Consider the following 26,228-nt stretch of genomic DNA (forward strand, 5'->3'; position numbering starts at 1 on the left):
GGCCAATATTCAACACTCTTACAGAAAAAAAATTTCAATTTCGTATCCAGCCACACTAACCTTCAAAAGTGAAGGAGAAATAAAATCCTTTCCAGACAAGCAGATGCTGAGGGATTTTGTCACCACCAGGCCTGCCTTACAAGAGCTCCTGAAAGGAGCACTAAATATGGAAAGGAAAAACCGGTACCAGTCACTGCAAAAACACACTAAAATATAAAGACCAATGACACTAGGAAGAAACTGCATCAGCTAGTGTGCAAAATAACCAAATAGCAGCATGATGACAGAATCAAATTCACACATTTTGCTATTTTTCTAATTATCCTTTCTGTCCTTTACCTTCTGTCTTTCCCTTTCTGCCTTCTTGGGTTAATTGAATTGAGTAGTTTTAAAATATTTCATTTTGCCTTTGTAACTCAGCTGCTAAATGTTTGGATTGGTGGGGAGTTAACCTTGCTCTTGAACTCTACTCCTGGCTTTCCACATCTTGGAAGATCTCTCTTTATCCTGCTGGTCATTGGCTTTGTTTTTGGTGAAAGCTCAGTGCTTCTCAGAAGGATCGCTTTCAGCCATTTGACCTGCTCCCAGCCTTCAGTGGACTGCTGCCTTGCAGTCTGCAAAGGCCCAGAGTACTTGAGGAGGATCTCTAGCCCTTCTGTTCTGTTCCTAGCCTTTGGTGTGTAGTACTTGTGCACTGAGTGGAAGCTCTATGGGAAAGAACTGGCAGGTGGATATGGAATTGCTCTTTGATCAGGGCTTTTCAGAATTCTACTTCCTCACATCAGCAGCTAATAAAAGTTTCTTAAAAATTCAGCTGGTTTCTTCATAGTCCCATATTTGGCAAGTTTATTCCTCCTCCTATCAGAGATGAAGCAGTTATGCATCTCTGTTTTTGGAAGAGATCATCTGTATATCGAATTTATTTAGGAGATGAAGCAGCTGTGCATCTCTTTTTTGGGAAGAGATCATCTGTATATTGAATTCAATTCATTTAGGTTTTTTATGCATCTCAGCTCAGATAGTTTTTATAGAAAATCTATGATTTTGTGACTTCCTCAACTTCTTGTTATAGACTCTGGTTATTTTTAAAACTTATATTTTAAAAATTATATGCCAATGGAAACATTTTTCAAGAATCTACATTTAATGCTTATTGCTTAGTGGTTTAATGAATAACAGTCCCTGAGTGTGGAATAGTTGAGGTCTACAAAAGGTTAATGAGTAAATGAATGATATTTACTTTGAGTATTGAGTCACTGGTACTGATCTGGCCATACATGAATATCCCTAATCACCCTTATGACCAGTAATACACATTTATGAGACGGTGGGCTAGAGCTGGGCTAGAGTTTATTGATAAGGGACAGAAAGAAAGTATAGCAATTGATTATGCAGCCTTACCTCATGGGCATTTGTACGCCCTTATGAGTTAAAGTGAGATGCAATGCATTCTTCATTAAAATGGCTTATCTGAATCATTTTAGAGCTGTATACAATAATTTGCTCATACTCATTAAGATAAGTTTGGTTATGTTGATTAAAAACAAAGCTTATTTTCTGCATTTTCCAATAATGTTGTAAAAAAGACTTCATACCCTTCTTTTTTGGGTTTCATGTCTTCTTACATTCCTTTTACTTCGTATTATCTTTTAAGATTTTGTAGAAGAATTTCACTTGGGTAACTGCAGGCTTCAATGATGCAATGCTTTCTGGAATCCAGGGGTAACTGACACACAGAGGAGACTCAGACATGAAATGTTCAACAAAATGCTAAGATTGTTTTTTTAATTGTAAATTCTTAAGCATTCATAAAAGTAGTGAGATTAGAATAATGAGATCCTGTGCTTCTAATGACTGTTAACACAAGTCAATCTTATTTATCCTATCCACTTTATTAAAAATTTATTATCTATTATTTAAAATAATCTATTAGCTTATTTTAAAGCTAATCCCAGATATTATGTTTCATTTTGCATGTCTGTTGCTGTCTTGATAGGAAAAATTTTAAAACATAAATTACTATGACATAATGATATCTAACAAAGTTAATTGCTTCAGAAACTTTCAAAAGTTGCTTTTTCATGCCATTTCTCTAGCTACCTATAAACACCTGGAAATTATATTTATTTTATATTTCTAATGTTATTCAAATGATAATATGCTGATTTCTAAAATTGCATTTTTTTCTCTTGCTCTCAAGAATATACTAAACATATCCATAGTATATAGGATGACCTATGAAAATAGGTTGGACAAACATTTATCTTGCTTATCTTATGATAAGCAGAGTTCTGAGAAGTTTGGTAATAAAGAGTTAACTTGGCTTAATTAAGATTTTCCTAAATTATTTGACACCAGAACCTGTTTTTTATGTAACATCTGATAGCCAAAATACATTTGGGGGAATATTGTTCTAGGCAGGAGAATGCTGCCTATGAATAGCAAAATAATCTTTACTTCATTTTTATTTCAATTAATTATGTAATTATTTGTCCATATTGCATTATTGTCATAATTAAGTATTTTTTTCTATAATCTGCTTAATATTGGTAATGCAATGTGACAAGTCATCTTTCTCAGGATCTTATTTTATGAAAATCTTTCATCACACTTATTTTATGAAAATCATTTGCTGTATAAGCAAATTAAGTATAAGCATTTTGTGTTTCCACTAGATAGATATTTGCACACAAAAAAATAGACATCAAAATCCCATATAGAAAGCTAAATGCATCTATATTTCATTGAAGAGGAAGCTAGAAATAAGATGTGTAGAAGTCAAGGAAATAGGGCCGGGCGTGGTGGCTCACGCCTGTAATCCCAGCACTTTGGGAGGCCGAGGTGGGCAGATCATGAGGTCAGGAGATCGAGACCATCCTGGCTAACATGGTGAAACCCCGTCTCTACTAAAAATACAAAAAATTAGCGAGGCGTGGTGGCAGGCGCCTGTAGTCCCAGCTACTTGGGAGACTGAGGCAGGAGAATGGTGGGAACCCGGGAGGCAGAGCTTGCAGTGAGCTGTGATTGTGCCACTGTACTCCAGCCTGGGTGACAGAGGCAAGACTCTGACTCAAAAAAGAAAAAAAAGTCAAGAAAATGCAGCTCAAATTATAACAGTGAATTATTAGATTGTGTTTTATTCATGAAGAATTGGCAAATAACTTTTAAATAGTTTCAACATAGGCAGTAGCATGGGAATTCTCACATGGTGAGGGTACTTTTATGCACCTTTAAAGTATGTTCACTTTAAAAAATGTAAACAGTTAACGGGGGCAATTGAAAGCTAACTGCCCAACAAAGGAAACAATTCTCCATATGTCCCCCTTCTCTGCTCACCCTGTGACATAGGAGCGACAAGGGACTTACAAGGCACTGGTGCCCTAGTAGTTCTGCATCTCATCCTCTCTCATACAGTTTAGTTGACATCTGCTCCTTGTCACTCACCCATATCCCCAACCTCACCAATCCCCCAAGTGGATTAGGTGTTGCTTAGGTGTGTTTTGTCTTTATATTGCATAAATGTTGTGAAGAGGGCTCTTTCCTCTATGGTTCTACAAAGATAATTTTTTTTCTCGTTACAGTCAAATTACAACTTCAAGCAGAAGAGAGAGGAGTTGTGTCTATCAAAGGAGTGTGTGCTAACCGTTACCTTGCTATGAAGGAAGATGGAAGATTACTGGCTTCTGTAAGCATACTTTCTGTTTTAACACGTTTTTTTGTTAGCTTTTATTGCTGTTAATTTGCCAGCATTGTTGTTTATCAAATCTTTATAAAGGGTTGTACATGTATCATCTTCATAGTCACCCTGTAAAATAGGGAGCATTTTCTTTATTTCACAGATGCAAAAACTGATGTGCTGAGGGAGTAACTAAAGTAAGAAAACACAGTTCATATAAAGTAGAGACTGGATTGGGCTAGAGGCATTCCTGACCTCTACATCACTGCTTTTACTCTGCACAACTATTAAACTATAATCTTAAAAAATGTTCCTTCTATTATGCAGTTGTTTGAAGATCAGTGGGAATAGATGTATAAAATTTTGATTATCGGTTTTTAAGTTTCTTCTTTAGAATGTGACATACAAAACACTTGCAGTGTAGGACACTAATTGAGAATGTAGGCTTTTTGCCTGGTACAGATGCCGACTCTGCTACTTATGAGCTCTGTGTTCTTGGGCAAATGATTCTGAGTTAGTTCCCTCACCTGTAAAATAGAAACAATGATCCTATCTCATTGGAATTTTATGAGAATTTAATTCAGTACTACACATCAAGTGCCCAAATCAGCATCCGACATGTAATAGATCCTGAAAATTGCTACTTCTTCCTCATATTACTTCTCATTTATATATATGTCAGGAGAGGGATTTTTTTTTTCTTTTTTGTTTTTTGAGATGGAGTCTCGCTCCACTGCACAGACTAGAGTGCAGTGGTGGTGCAATCTCGGGTCACTGCACCCTCTACTTCCTGGGTTCTAGCAATTCTCCTGCCTCAGCCTCCCGAGTAGCTGGGATTACAGGAATGCACCACCATGCCTGGCTAATTTTTAAATATTTTTTAGTAGAGACAGGGTTTCACCATGTTGGCCGGGCTGGTCTTGAACTCCTGACCTCAGGTGATCCGCCTGTCTTGGCCTCCCAAAGTGCTGGGATTATAGGCGTAAGCCACCATGCCCGGCTGTGGAGAGGGACTTTTCTTTTTTACATTTCATCACAGCACATCAGGGGTCCTAGCTCCTGGCTAGTATTCTTTCCAGTAGTACAGGCTCCCTGTCAACTTCACCATTATTATTAGAAATGGGATTGCATATCTGTTAAACATATGGTGTGTAAAGAATGGTGCAGGAAAATAAATATAAAAGACACAGATCTCATTCCTGTCTCCTTGAGGGAGTAGATAGGACATGTAGGTAAATGTCTGTGTGTGTGTGTGTGTGTGTGTGTGTGTGTTTCACAGCTCTTATACCAATGCCACTGGCCAGTTATGACATCTCTATATAACCTCTCCACAGAAAGGATCTAATAGTACTAAGAAATTGTGGTATTTTGAGCTATACAAATAGTTTTTGAAATTTTTTCTGAATGAAGACCTTTGGATTTCTAAAAGCACCAAAACAAGGCTTATAGAGAAAAAGGATATCTCAACTATCCCAATTTCAGACTGACTATATGACAAAGATATACTTATGTTGGTATTACCAGTTTATGTGATTTTTGCAGGATAAATCACAAGTTTGAGTGTAGTGGCTCTCAATTTGGGGGGGAGGTAGTTGAATAAATTTTAGAATCCTCTTCAAGAATAGCCAATACTTACTGAGTGTAAGTGTGCCAGATGCTATGGTAGGCATCAGGCTTATAAAATTGAGTATCAAATGGTCTCTGCCCTTAATGAGTGACAATCCAGGGGAGGCAGAAGTGTAAATAAGTATTTGTAATAATGTATAAGGGTTTTGATGTGCTACTTCTATATTTTGCATACATGCATAGTAATATAGGAAAGGATAAGAAGTATTATGATATAGGAAGCAATATAGAAAACGAGGTGATTACATTTGTCTAGAATTGGGGGAGATGACCTACAAGTAGGATTTTAGATGTTGTAGAGGAAGGAGTTCAGCAGGCAGTCATGGGGCAGAAGAAATTGAGATGAAGGTGTAGATAACTCTAGGACATAGGACATGCAAAGGTATGGATGCAAAAATCTACTTGATGTATCTCTAGAATTACAAGTAATTAACTAATGCTGGAATGTACACTGCAATGGAAGTGGAAAGGAAGAGAGAGAAGGCTGGGGAGGTAGATAGACTGCTGAATCTGCTGAAGAGCTTTATACACCATGCTGACTATAAGCAGTGGAAAGCCATGAAGAGTTTTAAGGAGAGATCTAATTAGATTTAAATTTGAGAAAGATCACCCTGGCAGAAGTGTAGAGAATGGACTTGAGGGGGCCAAGGCTGGTGGAGAGAGATCAGTTAGAAGGCCACTATAATAGTCCAAGCAAGTGATGTTCTGATCCTGGCAATAACAGTAGGTCAGAGAGGACTGAGGAAAGTGCTAGCACTTGTGATTGATTGGATTTAGGAGTGAAGATGAAAGAAAATTCAAGGTGGCTTTTAGGTTTCTGGTTTGGGTGAGAAGGTAGACGAGAAAGGGGAAGGAAGAAAAGGGCAGGGTTTGGGAAAAGGTAGTAAGTTCAAATTTAGACCTATTTAGTTTGAGTTGCCTAAGGGAAATTCAGGTAAGGTTTTTCACTGAGTAGTTGGAATTATAAATCTGGAGCTTAGAGGAAAAGTCTACATTGATTGTTAGATAGATTTGGGTATGATCAGCATATAGGTGGTAGTTAAATCAGGGGAATGGTAGTTAAATCAGGGGAATGTATACAGTTTCCTAGGTAAAGAATGCAGCTGAAAACATTAACTACTTGGGACTTTCACTTCTTCTACTCTGTACTTGCCTTTTATTCTGCCAATCTATTGTCAACTCAAAAGGTGATACAGTACTTCGGGAATCTACCAAAGTAGCATTTTAAATATCTCCCATGACAGTGAACCAATATATAATTTTGGATGACTTTGACATTTTATTAGTGAAAGGAAGATGAGTTTCCATCCCTCCTACCCCTTTCACTTTAGGATGTGACAAATCACTATGCTTCTGCAGTAGAGTTGGTTTGGGCTACTGTCAGACAGTGAGGGTGGTAGAGGAAAAAAAAAGGAGTTGCATACAACATTTGCTTCTGTTATAACTAACTACGGACAGCACGAATCAAATAGTTTTAAAGTTCCAGCCTTTTATATGTCTGTCATAATCTGGGTCAGTGAATGCCTTGAGATTAGTTGTTACCCCGTGGTCTTGTTGAGATTAGAAGATGCAGTAACCTAGTGTATTAGTCCATGTTCATGCTGCTGATAAAGATATACCAGAGACTGGGCAATTTACAAAAGAAAGAGGTTTAATTGGACTTACAGTTCCCCATGGCTAGGGAAGCCTCACAATCATGGTGGAAGGCAAGGAAGAGCAAGTCACATCTTAAATGGATGGCAGTAGGCAGAGAGAGCTTGTGCAGGGGAAGTCCTCTTTATAAAACCGTCAGATCTTGTGAGACTTACTATCACGAGAACAGCATGGGAAAGACTTGTCCCCATGATTCAGTCACCTCCCACTGGGTCCTTCCCATAACACATGGAAATGCAAGATGAAATTTAGGTGGGGACACAGCCAAACCATATCATTCCATCCCTGGCGCCTCCAAAATCCCATGTCCTTGCATTTCAAAACCAATCATGCCTTCCCAACAGTCTCTCAAAGTCGTAACTCATTTCAGCATTAACTTAAAAGTCCACAGTCCAACATCTCATCAGAGACAAGGCAAGTCCCTTCTGTCTATGAGCCTGTAAAATCAGAAGCAAGTTAGTTACATCCTAGATACAATGTGAGTACAGGCATTAGGTTAATACAGCCATTCCAAATGGAGAAATTGGCCCAAATGAAGGGGCTACAGTCCCTATGCAAGTCTAAATCCAGTGAGGCAGTCAAATCTTAAAACTCCAAAATGATCTCCTTTGACCCCACGTCTCTCATCCTGGTCATGCTGATGCAAGAGCTGGGTTCCCATCGTATTGGGCAGCTCTGCCCCTGTGGCTTTGCAGGGTACAGCCTCCCTCTCAGCTGCCTTCACAGGCTGGCACTGAGTGTCTGTGGCTTTTCTAGGTGCATGGTGCAAGGTCTCAGTAGATCTACCATTCTGGGGTCTGGAGGATGGTGGCCCTCTTCTCACAGCTCCACTAGGTGGTGCTGCAATAGGGACTCTGTGTGGGGGCTCTGACCCCACATTTCCCTTCTGCACTGCCCTAGCAGAGGTTCTCCATGAGGGCCACACCCTTGTGCAAACTTTTGCCTGGGCATCTAGGCATTTCCATACATCTGAAATCTAGCGGAGTTTCCTAAACCTCAATTCTTGACTTCTGTGCACCCTCAGGCTCCACACCATGTGGAAGCTGACAAGGCTTGGTGCTTGCACCCTCTGAAGCAACAGCCTGAGCTGTACCTTGGCCTCTTTTAGTCATAGCTGGAGCGGCTGGGAAGCAAGGCACCAAGTCCCTAGACTGTACATAGCAGAGGGACCCTGGGCCCAGCCCACAAAACCAGTTTTTCCTCCTAAACCTCTGGGCCTGTGATGGGAAGGATTGCCGCAAAGGTCTCTGACATTCCCGGGAGACATTTTCCTCATTGTCTTGGTGATTAACATCTGGCTCCCCATTACTTACACAAATTTCTGTAGCCCACTTGAATTTTTCCTCAGAAAATGGGATTTTCTTTTCTATTGCATGGTCAGGCTGCAAATTTTCCAAACTTTTATGCTTTCCTTCCCTTATAAAACTGAATGCCTTTAACAGCACCCATATCACATTTTGAATGCTTTGCAGCTTAAACATTTCTTCCACCAGATACCCTAAATCATTTCTCTCAAGTTCAAAGTTACACAAATCTCTAGGGCAGGGGCAAAATGCTGCCAGTCTCTTTGCTAAAACATAACAAGAGTCACCTTTGCTCAGTTCCCAAAAAGTTCCTCATCTTCTCCATATGAGACCACCTCAGCCTGGATTTCATTGTCCATATCGTTATCAGCATTTTGGTCAAAGGCATTCAACAAATCTCTAGGGAGTTCCAAACTTTCCCACATTTTCCTGTTGTCTTCTGAGCTCTCCAACCTGTTCTAACCTGTGCCTGTTAACCAGTTCCAAAGTTGCTTCCACGTTTTTTGGTATCTTTCAGCAGCATCCCATTCCTAGTACCAATTTACTGTATTAGTCCATTTTCATGCTGCTGATAAAAGACATACCCAAGACTGGGCAATTTACAAAAGAAGAGATTTAATTGGACTTACAGATCCACATGGCTGGGGAAGCCTCACAATCATGGCGGAAGGCAAGGAAGAGCAAGTCACATCTTAAATAGATGGCAGCAGGCAAAGAGAGAGAGCTTGTGCAGGGGGACTCTTCTTTATAAAACCATAAGATCTCATGAGACTTATTCACTATCATAAGAACAGCACAAGAAAGACTTGTCTCCATGATTCAGTTACCTCCCACTGGGTTCCTCCCACAACACATGGGGATTCAAGATGAGATTAGGGTGGGGGCACAGCCAAACCATATAACCCTAGTAATCATGGTGACTCTGTAAGATAATCGCCGGTGGGGTTTTTCATCTCAGGAGCATTGGCTGAATATTGATTCATTGACAATGATAGAAAGACCGATTGTTAAAAGTGATGAAAACAGAAACTGCTCTATCTTCAAGTGTGTCTCTGAAACTACTAGGGTGCATAAAAAGATGAGACAAGTTAAAAGAAAGTAGATCTGAAAAGAGAATTCTGACTTTTTCTCTTGGCAAATACGTATTAAGCTTCCTAAACTGTTGATTCTGTACCATCAGAAACATAAAATACTCAAAATAAAGTTTTCTAGTTTCATTCTTAGCTAAGCAGGAACTTGTGAAAGTTAGTCTTAAATGTGTTTCTCTCTTTGGATGTATTAACTCTTTCTGATACAACAGATTTCTACCAAGTTGGTGCAGTAACAGTTAATTTAGCAATGCTTAGAAATGTATCACAAACACTTTGTAGAGACAAAGCCATGGTTATTAAGCATAAATTAAAAATTCAGGATTTCTTAGTCTCCTTTGAGGAATGGCATGGCCAAGATCCAGTTGTATGTTTCAACTCTCGTCATACGACCCATTCCTGCCAAGTTCACAAGTTAATCTCTAGTCTTACCATCCAATTTGTGTGGTTTGGTGTCATGCCTTTTCAGCAGCAATCCTGTCTCTTTCAAATTGTTCTTGGTGGGCTATGTCAATCTTCAGATGAAAAAGCAAGCATGCCCCACCTCAAAACCAAAGATATGGTGTTGGTGATTCAGTAAGTGGCACATTTCTCTCTGAGTCAGATCCATAGACATTAAACTGTCAACAACAGCAACTTTTGGTATGAGTTCAGTGTTCTGACCAGTAGCCATCATCTGGGGATGCAGATGTGCCTTGTAACTCGTAGAAACTGGGATTTATGAACTTGCACTTGCCAGAGGCATTGTCCTTCCCACTCTTCTACCTGGCCCTTTTTCAGACTACTGTTATGACACATCCCTGGGTTCTTCTCCATTTTAGTCTGTGATTCCTGCAATGATTTCTAAAGCATTCTAGTCTCCTCCCAGAAAGAAGAGTACTGTGGATACATAAAACATTTTGGTTTTTAAGAGTTATGTTAGGCTGATCACCAATTAGAGTATGAAAAAAGACTAATTTGTGTACCGTTTTTTCCCCAGCACCTTCACATATTAATGGTATGCGTGTTTTCAGGTTACCGACTTTGTGTTGTTTGAAAACATTTCTTAAGGGTCCTTCCTTTCCTTTTGAAGCTAGGAAAAAGGAAAATTCAAAAAGTAACTATATTTAATTGCCAAAGCCTGTATTTGGAAGCCGAAGTTAAATAGTTATTTAATGCACAACAGACTTCTTACTCCATTCCATAGCAGGATAAATTTTGTTGCTATGAGCAACAGAAGTCCAGAACAAATATTAGAATTGATGATTTAAGTGTACACAAAATTACAGATTTTTAGGAAAATTGCATGAAGTGAAGTTAATTGTAGTTTTAAGTTTAAATCACCATACAACCTCAATGTTAGCATTGGTATGAAAAAACTTGACTGATCTTCATCTGCCAGAAAGTTGCACATTGTTTTCTATATAATGCTATAGATCATGATATACCCTAAACAAAATATTAATATCTCAGTAAGTATTAGAATGTAACTTGCATTGATCCACAATAGTGAAATATGAAAACATGTATATTCTCTGAGGATATACATGTAATTTCTGTAAAAGTAAAGTACATTTTACCTATAGAATAACTTTCTTAAATGAAGGGCCTTCATGATGACATGAACTCTATAATAAAGTAAGGTAGGGAAAATAGATATTTGAGGGCCCAATTATCCAGATTGACAGTCTATACTGATCAAATTTGTGAGAAAAATACAGTAATTGAAGAGGAATATATATCCTTTTTAAGAGAGAAAACAGAGAAAATACAAAGGTTATTGCATAATGAGAATTACTGTTCTTTTATAACTCAATCTTAAAACTGTTATGCAATGTATAGATATTACAGATTTAAGACCAAGTTTAGGCCTGGCACAATGGCTCATGCCTGTAATCCTAGCACTTTGGGAGGCCGAGGCAGGTGGATCACTTGAGGTCAGGAGTTTGAGACCAGCCTGGCCAACATGGTGAAACCCCATCTCTACTAAAAATACAAAAATTAGCCGAGCATGGTGATGCGCACCTGTAATCACAGCAACTCAGGAGGCTGAGGCAGAAGAATCGCTTGGACCCGGGAGGTGAACGTTGCAGTGAATCAAGATCATGCCACTGCACTCCAGCCTGGGTGACACAGCGAGACTCCATCTCAAAAAAATAAAAAATAAAAAGATCAAATTTAATTTTAACTTTTCACTATTTGGATGTTTCTTTTTTTTCTGAAGTAGTCAACATTGATACTTACATCATGTCTGTTTTTAATTCTCAGAAGTGGTATAAGCAAAGGCACTTTTGGATTCCTGTTGAGCAAGCTCCCTCAAAAGCCAAAACTGAAAAATCAATGTAGTGTAAAACAATAAACAACCCAGTAAACGGAGCATGGGGAAATGGTCATAAGGTTCAAATCTAAAATTAGGAGTGGACCAGAATTGTGAGGCCAGTGCCTAAGGAAGGGAGAGTGGGGGTGAGAGGAGGTACTGTGGAGATATGAGGAGAACTTGCTCATGTGCTTATTTCTTTCCTTATTGTGTACTAAGGCTATTAGAGATTAGGAGGGATTCTAAAGACCATCTAATCCAATCTTCTTATTTTACAGAGGAGGAAAGTGATGCCCAGAGAAGTTAAAGGACTTGATTGAAAATACTAGTTAGGGATCAAGGCGATATTGGAATCTAGGTTTCTTGGCCCTTCAGAGATCCTCACAGATGTCAAGTTTGGATAGTCGACGCTTGGAAAGGGTCATCTGGTCTATTTTCCTTAGGGAGTAAATAGTTCATAAAGTTAAACCATATTCTGTATTTCAGTTTCTAGTCTGGATTTTCCCCAGTCCTAGTTCTCTAGTTCTTATTTAGATTTTGTAATGTCATTGAATTGTATTTTTATTGTAAGCTATCTGAAAAAGTTCCATTTGTTCATTAATTTAGCAAATATTTATTGATGACTTACTATGTGCCAAGCACTGATACAGCAGTAGAAACAATAGATGAAAATCTTCACAAACATGCCATTGATAGTCTGGTGAAATAAAGTGATATGTATATATGAATCATCTGTATTTGGGCATAGTAGAGCACAGGAATGCATGAGGTGCTCTTATTTTTCGCATTATAGCTACAGTTGCTGTATCTAGTGACTTGAGAAATTCATTTTTGTGGTGGTACTTGTAGCCCTAGAGTCAGTTTTTTAAAAAATAGTTTTTAGTTTTACGATGGCTTTAGACTTACAGAAAAGTTATAAAGATAACACAGAGAGTGTGTATATATTCCACACTGAGTTTCATTTATTATTAACATCCTACATTAGTATGGTACACGTGTCACAACTAATGAACCAATACTGATATGTTATTATTAGCTGAAGTCCATACTTTATTCATGTGTCCTTAGTTTTTCCTAATATTCTTTTTCTGTTCCAGGATACCATATTTAGTTATCATGTCTCCTTAGTTTCCTCCAGACTGTGACAGTTTCTTAGACTTTCCTTATTTTTGATTACTTTGATAGTTTGAGGAGTACTGTTGAGGTATTTTTTAGAATGTCCTTCAACTTGCTTGATTTTTTTTTTTTTTTTTTTTTTTTTTTTTTTGAGACAGGGTCTTGCTCTGTCTCCCAGGCTGGAGGGCAGTGGTGTGATCATAGATCACCACAACCTTGAATTCTTGGGCTGAAGCGATCCTCCCATCTTGGCCTCCCAAGTAGCTGGGACTACAGGTGCATGTCACCATACTCTACTAATTTATTTTTATTTTTAGTAGAGATGAGGTCTTGCTATATTGCCCAAATTGGTCTCAAACTCCTGGGCTCAATAATCCTCCTGCCTTGGCCTCCCAAAGTGCTGGGATGACAAGTGTGAGCCATTGCACCTGGCCTGATTTTTTTTTTTCATGGGTAGATAGGGATTTGAGTGTTTGAGAGGAAGAATATAGAAGTTAAGTACCATTTTTGTGGCATATAATGATGGATGTTATACTTAATGATTGATCACTCATGATATAATCCTTGTTCAACTGGCTGAGATAGTATTTGGGTCCACTGTAAAGTTACTCTTTCACTTACTTTCTATACCATACTGTCTGGAAGGAAGTCACCATGCATAGTCTATACTTAAGAGATGGAGATGATGGTTATGCTCCACCTCCTTGAGGGGGTAGTATCTACATAATTTGTCATTCTTTTTCATGGGAAATTTGTTCATTTCCTCCATTTATTTATTTATTCAATCATTTATATCAATATGTATTCACAGATATTTATTTTATACTTTGAGTTATAATCCAATACTACATTATTTATTTTGTTGCTCAAATAGTTCCAGCTTTGGCCATTGGGAGCTCTTTCAGTTGGTTCCTGTGCTCTCCTCTTTGATGTACTCCTATCAATGCATTTATTTTGAGTACTTCATTACTTTTTGGTCTACAAGATGCTCCAGGCTCATTTAATATATTCCCTACTCCACCCTAGAATGAGCCACTTCTCCAAAGAGCATTGGTTTCTTTTATTAGAAAATGGTATTAGAAACCACAAACTGGAATGCTGGGTGTGCTTGTTGCTACTGAAGTATCTTTGCTTCTAAGCCCTCACAGCTGACAGAGCAAGAAATGGTGGTACATCCTAGCCTGGGTATATACATGTATTTATAGATATTTCTATATTTGGCCATTTGTATCAATATTAATATGAGGCCGAGCATCGTGGCTCACATCTGTAATCCCAGCACTCTGGGAGGCTGAGGCGGGTGGACCACAATGTCAGGAGTTCGAGACCAGCCTGACCAAAATGGTAAAACCCTGTCTCTACTAAAAATACAAAAATTAGCCAGGCGTGGTGGTGCGTGCCTGCAATCCCAGCTCCTCAGGAGGCTGAGGCAGGAGAATCGCTTGAACCTGGGAGGCAGAGGTTGTGGTGAGCCGACCTCATGCCACTGCACTCCAGCCTGCATGACAGAGCAAGACTCTGTCTCAAAAACAGACAAACCAACAAACGAACGAATACCTAAATATGAGTTCATTCATACTGATATCTCCAACCTTAACCCATCAATAACACATGAATATTTTAGCAGTCCCCCCAACTTGCTTGTGTGTAACCTGCCATCCCCAATAGTGAGAAACATGGCTCCCACCATCTCCTGGGATCAGTTTTTCATTATGTAGAAATATCTCACATAACTTTATTTTCTTTTTGAAATTCCAAAGTAAATTAACTATCCAGACAAAGAACAAACTTCTAAAAGTATTGATTATGCTTTTTCATGCTACATTAGAGTCTGCTCTATTCAAATACTCTGCACAAGGGGTCAAACTGCCAGCACTATCTTTAACATCATTAGCATCATTATCAATATCAATAAATGGTTATTGGGCCCCACTTATAGAACCACAAACTAAGCTGCTTTATGTGGACAGCCTCCGGGGGAACCTTGAGGTGTTGCCCCATCACTAACACATGATAAATTTATATCACTATCATATGTATACATCTACATTTCTTTTTTAGGTTTCATACCTTTTAGACCTGAGAATACTTGTTTACTGACATTATTGTATATAACACACTTTCTGGTATTCCAAATAAATTAGCACTTTTCAATTTCTAGTTCCGTGGTTATTAGCATTAGCAAAAAGAAGGAAAAAAAGTTAAATGATGTGTCTGTTGCCTAGTAGGTGCTCAGTAAATACTCACTATCTCCATTTGGATGTCTGATATTCCTCTCAAACTCAACACTTACAAAACTGAATTATTAATTTTTTCCTATAAAATCTGTTCATACTCATAGCCCTCCCCACCACGGTTGATGGCAAGTTTCTCATTCTAGAACAAAAACTTCAGTGCCATTATTAATTCCCTATTTTTCTCATACCATGCAACCAATCCATCAGGAAACCCTATTAAGTCTACCTTCAAAATATGTCCAAAAGCAGATGCCTCGTTACCATTTCTACTGCTACCTCCATGATCTGAACCTTCATTCTCACTGCCTGTATTACTGAATAACCCTTTATCTGGTCTCTCTAAGTCTGCTTCTGGCCCTCTGTAGTCTTGGCAGCCATAATAATCCTAGAAAAAGATGTCAGATCATGTTATTTTTCTGCTCAAAAGCCTCCAGTGGCTCTCTATTTTCTTAGAATAAGAGCCAAATATTTACAATAGCCTACAAAACTATAAGATCTGCCCCCTCTCCCATCCCATTACCTCTCTGATCTCATTTCCTGCTACTCTTCCCACACTGGCATACTTGCTACCCCTCAAACACTCTGCGTATGATCCTGTGGTAGGGCTTTTGCACTGGCTTTTCCTCTGACGTGAATGCTCTTCTCTGATATCTGGATGGCTAATGCCTTCATCTCCTTCAAGTATTTGCTCAAATGTCACTTTCTCAATGGAGCCTCCTGTGACCATGCTATTTAATATTGCACCTAGCTCCTATTCCTCACCATTCCTAGTCCCTGTTACCCTGTTCAGCTTTACTTTTTTCTCAGTTTTCTTATATTCTAACATAGAATATAATTTATTCATGTATGCTTATTGCTTATTGTGTGTCTCCCCCAGCTAGAATTTGAGTGGCATAAAGGCAGGCATCTTGTTCAGTTTTGTTCATTGATGTGTCCTAGATGCCTAGAAGAAAAAAATATATAGATTGAATGAATAAATGTATTATTTGAACTCTATGCTTCCTCTACCTCTAAATTATTCTTCAATTTTAAAAAAGCAACAAATAAAGGAAAACTTAATTTGATATAAAGGTATCAAGTAGGTGTAAGGGCAAAAGGTATCCAAAATCTGAAATGTTACCAGAAGCACTGAGTTTTAAATTCCTCATTTGTTAATGAGTATAATAATGTTAAAATATTGTTGTGACTTTTAAAGAAAAGTATATGCATAAAAGCAGTCAATAATCATGCATTAAGGGATTTCTCAGCTCTTAGGCCTATATAAAATAAGGCCTTGGAAACAAGGTACAAGTTGTTATAAGCCCTTAGAAGCCACTTTCTCTGTGGTGGCATTCCTCTGAAGACCACTTTTTATCCGAAGTTTGAAATGCTGAGCAAACACTGAGAATAGGAAAAGAGTTCTTTAAATATGTTTATAAAGATTAATAAAATTATATTGTACCAGTTTTAATAGGAACACTGAGATCACAGTCCTGAAGATGACTTGGAAACTTAGAATGGAGACAATTGAAAATTGTATATATGTTGCTCTGTTAAACATCTACTTTTCTTGACCACTAAATTTTGACCCTACTACTCATTTTTTAAAAAATCCAGTTTGTTTTCAAGAGCAAAACAGTTGTTTAGTAAATTTACATTGCTGAACATTCAGCACAGATGTAAGTTTTCCTTCCCTCCACTGTTTTTTTCCAAAAGTAGAAATAACTTCTGTAATAAATAAATAAATAAGTAAATTAATTAATTAATAAGCTGTGGGTTCTATCATGTGTCCACGTTGTCCCTGGTACTGTTTCTTTTCTCTGAAATATTAGGAACTGGCTGAAAAGGCAAATGTTATTGGCATAGTTAGTATTCCAGTATGCCAAGCATTGTAGGGAGTGCCAGCTAGCAAGGTGGGGCATCCGGTAAGCTGATAGAATACCAACAAATGAACATATGACTAAATGCTGTTGTTTAAGTTTACCTCTGGGGAATCAGCCTATGAAGTTCCATGGTGACCTTTCATGTTGTCTTTATGATTACTATGAATTTTCCTTTCACTCTTTATTTCCCTTCCACTTCTATTCTTGATCTTAAACCTGGAGTAGGGAAAAGGGAAGATTTTTTTTCTTTTATCAGTGTCAATGAAGATGACAGAATAAAGTAACACAGGTTAACTTCAGTTCATACGAGAGGGGCACTAAATTTCACTAGAGGTAGAGTAAAAGTATTGGATTTGGAATACATTGGTCTGTATTACTCTAGGTTTAGGTGTTTCACTCTTATCACATTTGAATCTTTATGAACAGCACAAGATAGTCCTGTGTTTCATATAGCTGGGTTCTGTCAATGTGTGCTTCTCTGTAAGGCTGTGATTTATTTGCATCATAAAGAATTGAGTTTCTTTATTAGTAACATATTACATAATGGGCAAATTAGTTACGTTTGTATTTCAGTTTTTTAAAATCCAATTAACAGTGGTCAAAATATTAAAACCAAGTAAATATCCAGTAACATTCTTATCTCTAGAAGATTACAGGATCAATACCACACCCTTACTTTAGATGGCTGAGACACATTAGTCACTTTTAGTTCTTTCCCAGGCTTTACTTTTCATTTTTGTTATTATGCCAGCTCTTTTCCTTGTTTTGCCAATTAATTTATGTTCTTGTCACAATTTGTGCCATTGTTTGCCTTATCTTAGAACCAAGGAATCTGGGAAAAGGTTCAAGTCTTTTTAATGTGGGTTTTTCCAAACCTGAAGTTTCCTAGATATGAATATATAGAAATAAACTGGAATGTGGTATTAATACAAAACCATATATTTATATACCTCTGTATACATCTTATATTTATGTGTTTAGATAAAATTTACATGTGTTTTCTATGTAAGTTTATCATTCAATTGATATATATACACATAATTATAATATAAAAATGATTTTTCCTTTTTTTCTTTTGAAGTGAATAAATTGATTTTTCCCCTTTGAGGTCAGTAAGTATCATCAGTGCTACCCTGTGAAGTTGCTTTTTGAACATTTATCTTAAATAATGTGTTAGCTATTAGATTCCATTACTTGGAGTATTATTTCCAGGTCTTTTTGAAAGCCAGCTATCCTTTTTTTTCTGATAAATAGTTGAATTGAAATTAAAATGCAAAGTCCCTTCCTCCTGAAAGAGACTGCCAGAAATCAATATGATACTTACTTATTCCTCATTGTCTAACAGTGTTTAGAGATTGTTAATCATATGTAATATAATGTTCCAATATTATTTTTGGCATTATATGCCAGTAGCTATTTTCTGTACAATAAACTATTCATTATTATGCCTTAAAACAACATTAGCCACTTAAAAATTTTTGTCAAAATGTGGGGAATTAATTCTGCTTGTGAGCAAAGTATTAACAAATCTCCTTCTTCTGTATGGAAAGATTACAATGGGTTAGCCTTCTGCTAGTGCTTCACTGTATCTCTGATAAAAGTAAAAATGATCCCTGATTGGTTACCTGCCTTGGGACTGGGAGGAGTGTGGATGGATCATAAATACTGCTGGAAGCTACAGCTTTGGGCTTCCCATAGCATACTTCTTCTTACTGGGTATGTCCCTCCTTGTGTTTAACACCTGATCTGTCTGTTTTGGAGCTGGAGAATGGTCTCTGAACTCCTACTGAAGTGACATACTTGACGCTGTCCTGCTGACATGCTGTGTTACCGGCCTGTGTCCTTCTTCAGAACTAGTCTGTGTCACATTTTGGCCCACTGAATCTTGTTAGTTTGATTGCCCTGCTGAACCCAATACCACTGCAGCTGGTTGAGCAGAATAGGCATTATACTATCATAAATATTTAATATGAAAAGTGTAATAATAATAATAACAAGTAATTCTTCCTTTATTTTTCAGAAATGTGTTACAGATGAGTGTTTCTTTTTTGAACGATTGGAATCTAATAACTACAATACTTACCGGTCAAGGAAATACACCAGTTGGTATGTGGCACTGAAACGAACTGGGCAATATAAACTTGGATCCAAAACAGGACCTGGGCAGAAAGCTATACTTTTTCTTCCAATGTCTGCTAAGAGCTGATTTTAATGGCCACATCTAATCTCATTTCACATGAAAGAAGAAGTATATTGTAGAAATTTGTTAATGAGAGTAAAAGAAAATAAATGTGTATAGCTCAGTTTGGATAATTGGTCAAACAACTTTTCATCTGGTAGTAAAATATGTAACCATTGTCCCAGTAAAGAAAACTAACAAAAATTGTTGAAAAATGTATAGAATTCCCCCTTTTATATAGCATCTGCTGTTACCCAGTGAAGCTTACCTAGAGCAATGATCTTTTTCATGCATTTGCTTTATTCAGAAAGAGGCTTTTAAAATGTGCACATTTAGAAACAAAAGTTCTTCATGGAAATCATATACATTAGAAAATTACAGCCAGATATTTAATCAATGCAAAATATCCACTGTTTCTTATGTCATTCATTAATCTACATGTTTCTAAACATATAAATGTGAATTTAATCAATTCCTTTCATAGTTTTATAATTATCTGGCAGTTCCTTGTGATAGAGTTTATAAAACAGGCCTGTGTGAACTGCTGGAAGTTCTTCCACAGTCAGGTCAATTTTGTCAAACCCTTCTCTGTACCCATACAGCAGCAGCCTAGCAACTCTGCTGGTGATGGGAGTTGTATTTTCAGTCTTAGCCAGGTCATTGAGATCCATCCACTCACATCTTAAGCATTCATGCTGGCAAAACTTTATTGTGAATGAATATGGCTTTAGGCGGCAGATGATATACATATCTGACTTCCCAAAAGCTCCAGGATTTGTGTGCTGTTGCCGAATACTCAGGAGGGACCTGAATTCTGATTTTATACCAGTCTCTTCAAAAACTTCTCGAACTGCTGTGTCTCCTACATTTAAAAGAGATGTACAAATCAATAATAATTACACTTTTAGAAACTGTATCATCAAAGATTTTCAGCTAAAGTAGCATCATGTAAAGACTCAAAACATTATCCTAACAAAGTAGTTTTCAATACAAATTCTTTGCCTTGTGGACATCAAGAAATCCCAAAATATTTTCTTACCACTGTAAATTGAAGAAGCTTTTGAAATGCTGAATATTTCTTTGGCTGCTACTAGAAGGCTTATCTACCTGTACATTTTTGGGGTCAGCTCTTTTTAAGTTCTTGCTGCTCTGTTTTCCAAAAGGTAAAAATATAGATTGAAAAGTTAAAACATGTTGCATGGCTGCAGTTCCTTTGTTTCTTGAGATAATATTCCAAAGAACTTAGATTCATTTCTTGAACACCGAAATGCTGGAGGTATTTCATCAGTTTTCAAAAAACTTGGAATATAAATATTTCTATAATTCAACAAAGGTTTTCACATTTTGTAAGGTTCATTTTTCAATTAAATGCAAATTGTGTGGCAGGATTTTTATTGCCATTAACATATTTTTGTGGCGGCTTTTTCTACACATCCAGATGGACCCTCTAACTGGGCTTTCTCTAATTTTGTGATGCTCTGTCATTGTCTCCCAAGGCGTTTAGGAGAAGCCCTTTACAAAGCTGCCTTCCTCTACCACTTTGCTGGAAAGCTTCACAATTGTCACAGACAAAGATTTTTATTCCAATACTCTTTTTGCCTCCATTTTTCTTGTTTGTCAAATAGTAAATGATATTTGCCCTTACAGTAATCCTACTGGTGAAAAATATGCAAAGAAGAGGAAGTCACAGAAACATGTCTCAATTCCCATGTTCTCTGACTGTAGACTCTTACCAATCCCCTGGATATGCTCTTGTATTTTCCCTCTAATAGCTATGGAAAGATGCATAGAAAGAGTATAATGTTTTAAAACATAGGGCATTTATCTGCCATTTTTTAATTACATGCTGACTTCCCTTACAATTGAGATTTGCCCATAGGTTAAACATGGTTAGAAATAACTGAAAGCATAAAAGAAAAATCTAGGCCGGGTACAGTGGCCCATGCCTATATTCCTTGCACTTTGGGAGGCCAAAGCAGGAGGATCGCTTGAGCCCAGGAGTTCAAGACCAACCTGGGCAACATGGTGAAACCCCATCTCTACAAATAAACACAAAAATTAGCCAGGCATGGTGGCATGCACATGTGGTCTCAGATACTTGGGAGGATGAGGTGGGAGGGTCGATCGCTTGAGGCCAAGAGGTCAAGGCTGCAGTGAGCCATAATCATGCCACTCCACTCCAGCCTAGGTGACAGAGTGACACTTTGTCTCAAAAAAAGGGAGAAATTTTCCTTAATAAGAAAAGTAATTTTTACTCTGACATTCAATACATTTATTATTAAATGTATTATTAAAGATGGTAGTACTAGTCTTAAATTGTATAAAATATCCCCTAACATGTTTAAATGTCCATTTTTATTCATTATGCTTTGAAAAATAATTATGGGGAAATACATGTTTGTTATTAAATTTATTATTAAAGATAGTAGCACTAGTCTTAAATTTGATATAACATCTCCTAACTTGTTTAAATGTCCACTTTCATTCTTTATGTTTGAAAATAAATTATGGGGATCCTATTTAGCTCTTAGTACCACTAATCAAAAGTTCAGCATGTAGCTTATGATCTATGCTGTTTCTATGCTGTGGAAGCACCGGACGGGGATAGTGAGCAAATCTGCCCTGCTCAGCAGTCACCATAGCAGCTGACTGAAAATCAGCACTGCCTGAGTAGTTTTGATCATTTTAATTTAAATCACTAACTGACTGAAATTTGAATGGGCAAATAAGTGCTTTTGTCTCCAGAGTATGGGAGACCCACCTCGAGATGGATTTCTTCCCCAAAGATTTCAAGATGAAATCAGGATAGTGTGCTTTATTCTGTTGTATTTTTTATTATTTTAATATACTGTAAGCTAAACTGAAATAACATTTGCTGTTTTATAGGTTTGAAGAACATAGGAAAAACTAAGAGGTTTTGTTTTATTTTTGCTGATGAAGAGATATGTTTAAATATGTTGTATTGTTTTGTTTAGTTACAGGACAATAATGAAATGGAGTTTATATTTGTTATTTCTATTTTGTTATATTTAATAATAGAATTAGATTGAAATAAAATATAATGGGAAATAATCTGCAGAATGTGGGTTTTCCTGGTGTTTCCCTCTGACTCTAGTGCACTGATGATCTCTGATAAGGCTCAGCTGTTTTATAGTTCTCTGGCTAATGCAGGAGATTCTCTTCCTGCCAGTGGTAATATGATTTTTTAGGAAGGCAGTTTGTCAATTTTAATCTTGTGGATACCTTTATACTCTTAGGGTATTATTTTATATAAAAGCCTTGAGGGTTGCATTCTATTTTCTATATGACCCTCTTGATTTTTAAAAAAACACTATGGATAACAATTCTTCATTTACCTAGTATTATGAAAGAATGAAGGATTTCAAACAAATGTGTTTCCCAGTTAACTAGAGTTTACTGTTTGAGCCAATATAAATATTTAACTGTTTGTGACGGCAGTATTCCTAAAGGACATTGCATGTTTTCCTAAATACAGAGTTTAAACAATTTCAGTAATTATTAGGTGATTCAGCTTCATCATTAAGAATATCTTTTGTTTTATGTTGAGTTAGAAATGCCCTCATATAGACATAGTCTTTCAGACCTCTACTGTCAGTTTTCATTTCTAGCTGCTTTCAGGGCTTTATTAATTTTAAGGCAAAGCTTAATTTATACTAAGCTTGGGAAATATGGCTAACGCCAACTGCAGTTTTTTCTTCTTAATTCCACATGACTGAGAGCTTTTAATTCCATATGGTCTCTGGATAGGTGGGTTGTTGTGACAACCACACTTTTTTTTCTTTTTTTTTTTTAAAAAAAGGTAGTGAATTTTTAATTATCTGGACTTTAAGAAGGATTCTGGAGTATACTTAGGCCTGAAATTATACGTATTTGGCTTGGAAATATGTGTTTCTTCAGTGACATCTACAAATAAGTATAGCTGAAATTCAGAGGACCCATAAAAGTTCACATGAAAAAAATCAATTCATTTGAAAAGGCAAGATGCAGGAGAGAGGAAACCTTGCAAACCTGCAGACTGCTTTTTGCCCAATATGAATTGGGTAAGGATGCAAAACATAAGCTTAATTAGCTCACATGCCCTGCTGTCACATGGCACCAGTGGATAGTGTGAGAGAATTAGACTGTAGAACAAATAGCCTTCTCTTTCAGCATTCGCACCACTACAAAATCATCTTTTATATCAACAGAACAGTAAGCATAAACTAAGCAAAAGGTCAGTAAGTACCTGAAACCAAGATTGACTAGAGATATATCTTAATGCAATCCATTTTCTGATGGATTGTTAGGAGTTGGCTATATAATGTACATACGGTATTTTGGTTTGTGTAAAAGTTTTAAAAATCAAGTTTTAAGTATATAGACATTTTTAAATAAAATATTTAAAGGCAATTTAGAAAACTGCCTTAATATCATTGTTGGCTAAATAGAATAAGGGACATGCATATTAAGGAAAAGGTCATGGAGAAATAATATTGGTATCAAACAAATATATTAATTTGTTATGATACACATTGAATTTGATCCAATGGTTTAAGGAATAGGTAGGAAAATTTGGTTTCTATTTTTTGATTTCCTGTAAATCAGTGACATAAATAATTTTTAGCTTATTTTATATTTCCCTGTCTTAAATACTGAGCTCAGTAAGTTGTGTTAGGGGGTTATTTCTCAGTTGAGACTTTCTTATATGACATTTTACTATGTTTTGGCTTCCTGACTATTAAAAATAAATAGTAGATACAATTTTCATGAAGTGAAGAATTACATTACCACTGCTCTATAATTGACTTCATTATATTTATTTCAAAGTTCATTTAAAGGCTACTATTCATCCTCCATGATGGAATGGTCAGGAATTTGTTTTCTCATAGTTTAATTCCAACAACAATATTAGTTGTATCCAAAATAACCTTTAATGCTAAACTTTACTGATGTATATCCAAAACTTCTCCATTTCAGACAAATTAATCCAGAAGCAGTCATAAACAGAAGAATAGGTGGTATGTTCCTAATGATATTATTTCTACTAATGGAATAAATTGTAATATTAGAAATTGTGCTGCTAATTATATCAGCTCTGAGGTCATTTCTGAAATGTTCTGACTTAGTCTGAACAAATTAGAAAATTTAAATTTTTATTCTTAGCTATAAATCAGGAAAATAAACACATTAATTTCCTCAACATTTTCAAGCCAATTAAAAACATGGAAGATACACACCAATATCTTCTCCAGGCTCTGACAGACCTCCTGGAAACTTCCACATATTTTTCAACTGCAGTATAAAGTCAGAAAATAAAGTTAACATAACTTTCACTAACACACACACGTAGATTTCACAAAATCCTCCTATAATTGGTCAAAGTGGTTGAGAATGTATTTTTTAGTAATTGCATGCAAAATTTTTCTAGCTTCCATCCTTTCTCCCTCGTTTCTTTTTTTGGGGGGAGCCGGTAATTGATGCAATCTTTTCCCACCTTTTCTCTTTACGACATAGAAGTGGTTTTGTTTGGTTAACATGATAAATTCTGTATGAATGAAACATTGGAGGGAAACATCTACTGAATTTCTGTAATTTAAAGTATTTTGCTGCTAGTTGACTATGAACAAATAGAATAATCTTACAGATGCTGCTATAAATAAGTAGAAAATACAGTATAAATTTCATCACTACAGTATGCTGTTTTAAAATCTATTTCTTATATTGTATTTCTAATCAGATGTATTACTCTTATTTCTATTGTATGTGTTAATGATTTTATGTAAAAATGTAATTGCTTTTCATGAGTAGTATGAATAAAATTGATTAGTTTGTGTTTTCTTGTCTCCCATTTCTTTGTGTCTTCTTGTCTATGATTTCTTTTTTCTTTTGTTGGGGAAGGGCAGGTGGAAAGATCTGATCTTGGAATAGGGATAAATCTAGAAAAATATATTAAAAACAATTATGAGATGACATGGACAATATTCTTATGACTGACATGATTACTTTTTTCCTGTTAGAGTTGTTATATCTATCCATCACATGATAAAAACTAAAGCATGAGAAATTATAACATACTCATAAGGGAGCTGTACCTTTGGCTAGTACCTTATACTCTTCATTCATAAAACAAGTTATGGACCTTTTACTGGTTTGCTTTGTGACCCACTTATTTCCTGGATGACTGCTTCTTAAAAGAATGTGTCATTATTCAACTATGCTAGGTTGGAGACCAGTGGCATGGTTCCCAGAGTTTCCATAGACTGTTGATTACGTGGGTACAGAATTCAGGCTTTGAGTGTCTGGGCTAGGCTTGACATTAATTTATAAAGGATATTATGCTTTACTTTTTTAATGTAGAAATATATCTGTAAATATACCTCTATATCAATGCACTGTCTTCTAGATTCCATTTCGAAATAGTCCCAGAAGGTTTATTTCTCCAGAAACTATGCAGTCTTTGTCTGACAAGATGTTGAACTTTACCACCATAAATTCCATTTACATTTTGAGATAGCATCTCATTCTGCTGGCCAACCTGGAGTACAGTGGCACCATCAGAGCTCACTGCAGTCTTGACCTGCCTGGGCTCAGGTGATTCTCCCACCTCAGCCTCCCGAGTAGTTGGGACTACAGGTGTGCACCACTACACCTATTTTTTTTTTTTTTTTTTTTTTTTAAAGATGAGATTTCACCACGTTGCCTAGGCTGGTCTTGAACTCCTGAGGCTCAGGCAATCCTCCCACCTGGGCTTCCCAAAGTGCTGGGGTTACAGGCGTGAGCTACCATAACCAGCCTGTAAGTTCTGTTTCTAACAAAAGAAAAGTTATAATGGAGCAGACAAATGTTTCCTAAAAACAACAAAAGCTGACTTTAGAAATCTTTAACCATAAATGATTAGAGATTGATTGTTAATTAAATCTGGAGATGAACTTATTAGAAGGGGGAAAATGCTAGACATAAGGACTGAAAACAGCTCACACAAATTTGATTTTGACTATTTTATAAATTAAACCTTTTATATGGAAATATTAGGTATATGTTTATGCTGGTAAGTATTTTGTGACATTTTATGGCACCATTTAGGCTTTTAAAATGCTTACTTCCCTAAAAAAGCTTGAGCCTGGGTGTAGTCTAAGTAGTAGAGAGGCCTAAGCTATGTGGTTTGTGAAAAATCTAGTCAATGTCCTAGAT

At 36.7% G+C, this 26,228-nt stretch overlaps 2 protein-coding genes across 6 annotated transcripts in view; one reads left to right on the top strand and one right to left on the bottom strand.

The window, feature by feature from the left end:
- The window catches only part of FGF2 (fibroblast growth factor 2), a 72,204-nt gene extending 47,331 nt beyond the window's left edge, over nt 1-24,873 (top strand). For all 3 annotated transcript variants that reach the window (XM_078002709.1, XM_078002710.1, XM_028848761.2), the window contains 2 exons: nt 3,582-3,685; nt 18,879-24,873. In XM_078002709.1, the coding sequence (XP_077858835.1) occupies nt 3,582-3,685; nt 18,879-19,064 (290 nt within the window). In that variant the 3' untranslated portion in view covers nt 19,065-24,873. The remainder of the gene's footprint in view (nt 1-3,581; nt 3,686-18,878) is intronic.
- The window catches only part of NUDT6 (nudix hydrolase 6), a 28,867-nt gene continuing 21,958 nt past the window's right edge, over nt 19,320-26,228 (bottom strand). For all 3 annotated transcript variants that reach the window (XM_001103787.5, XM_015139179.3, XM_078002708.1), the window contains exons 4-5: nt 24,275-24,329; nt 19,320-19,899 (exon numbers count right to left, since the gene is read on the bottom strand). In XM_001103787.5, the coding sequence (XP_001103787.3) occupies nt 19,502-19,899; nt 24,275-24,329 (453 nt within the window). In that variant the 3' untranslated portion in view covers nt 19,320-19,501. The remainder of the gene's footprint in view (nt 19,900-24,274; nt 24,330-26,228) is intronic.

This window comes from Macaca mulatta, chromosome 5, assembly GCF_049350105.2.
Source record: "Macaca mulatta isolate MMU2019108-1 chromosome 5, T2T-MMU8v2.0, whole genome shotgun sequence".
Lineage (NCBI taxonomy): Eukaryota > Metazoa > Chordata > Mammalia > Primates > Cercopithecidae > Macaca > Macaca mulatta.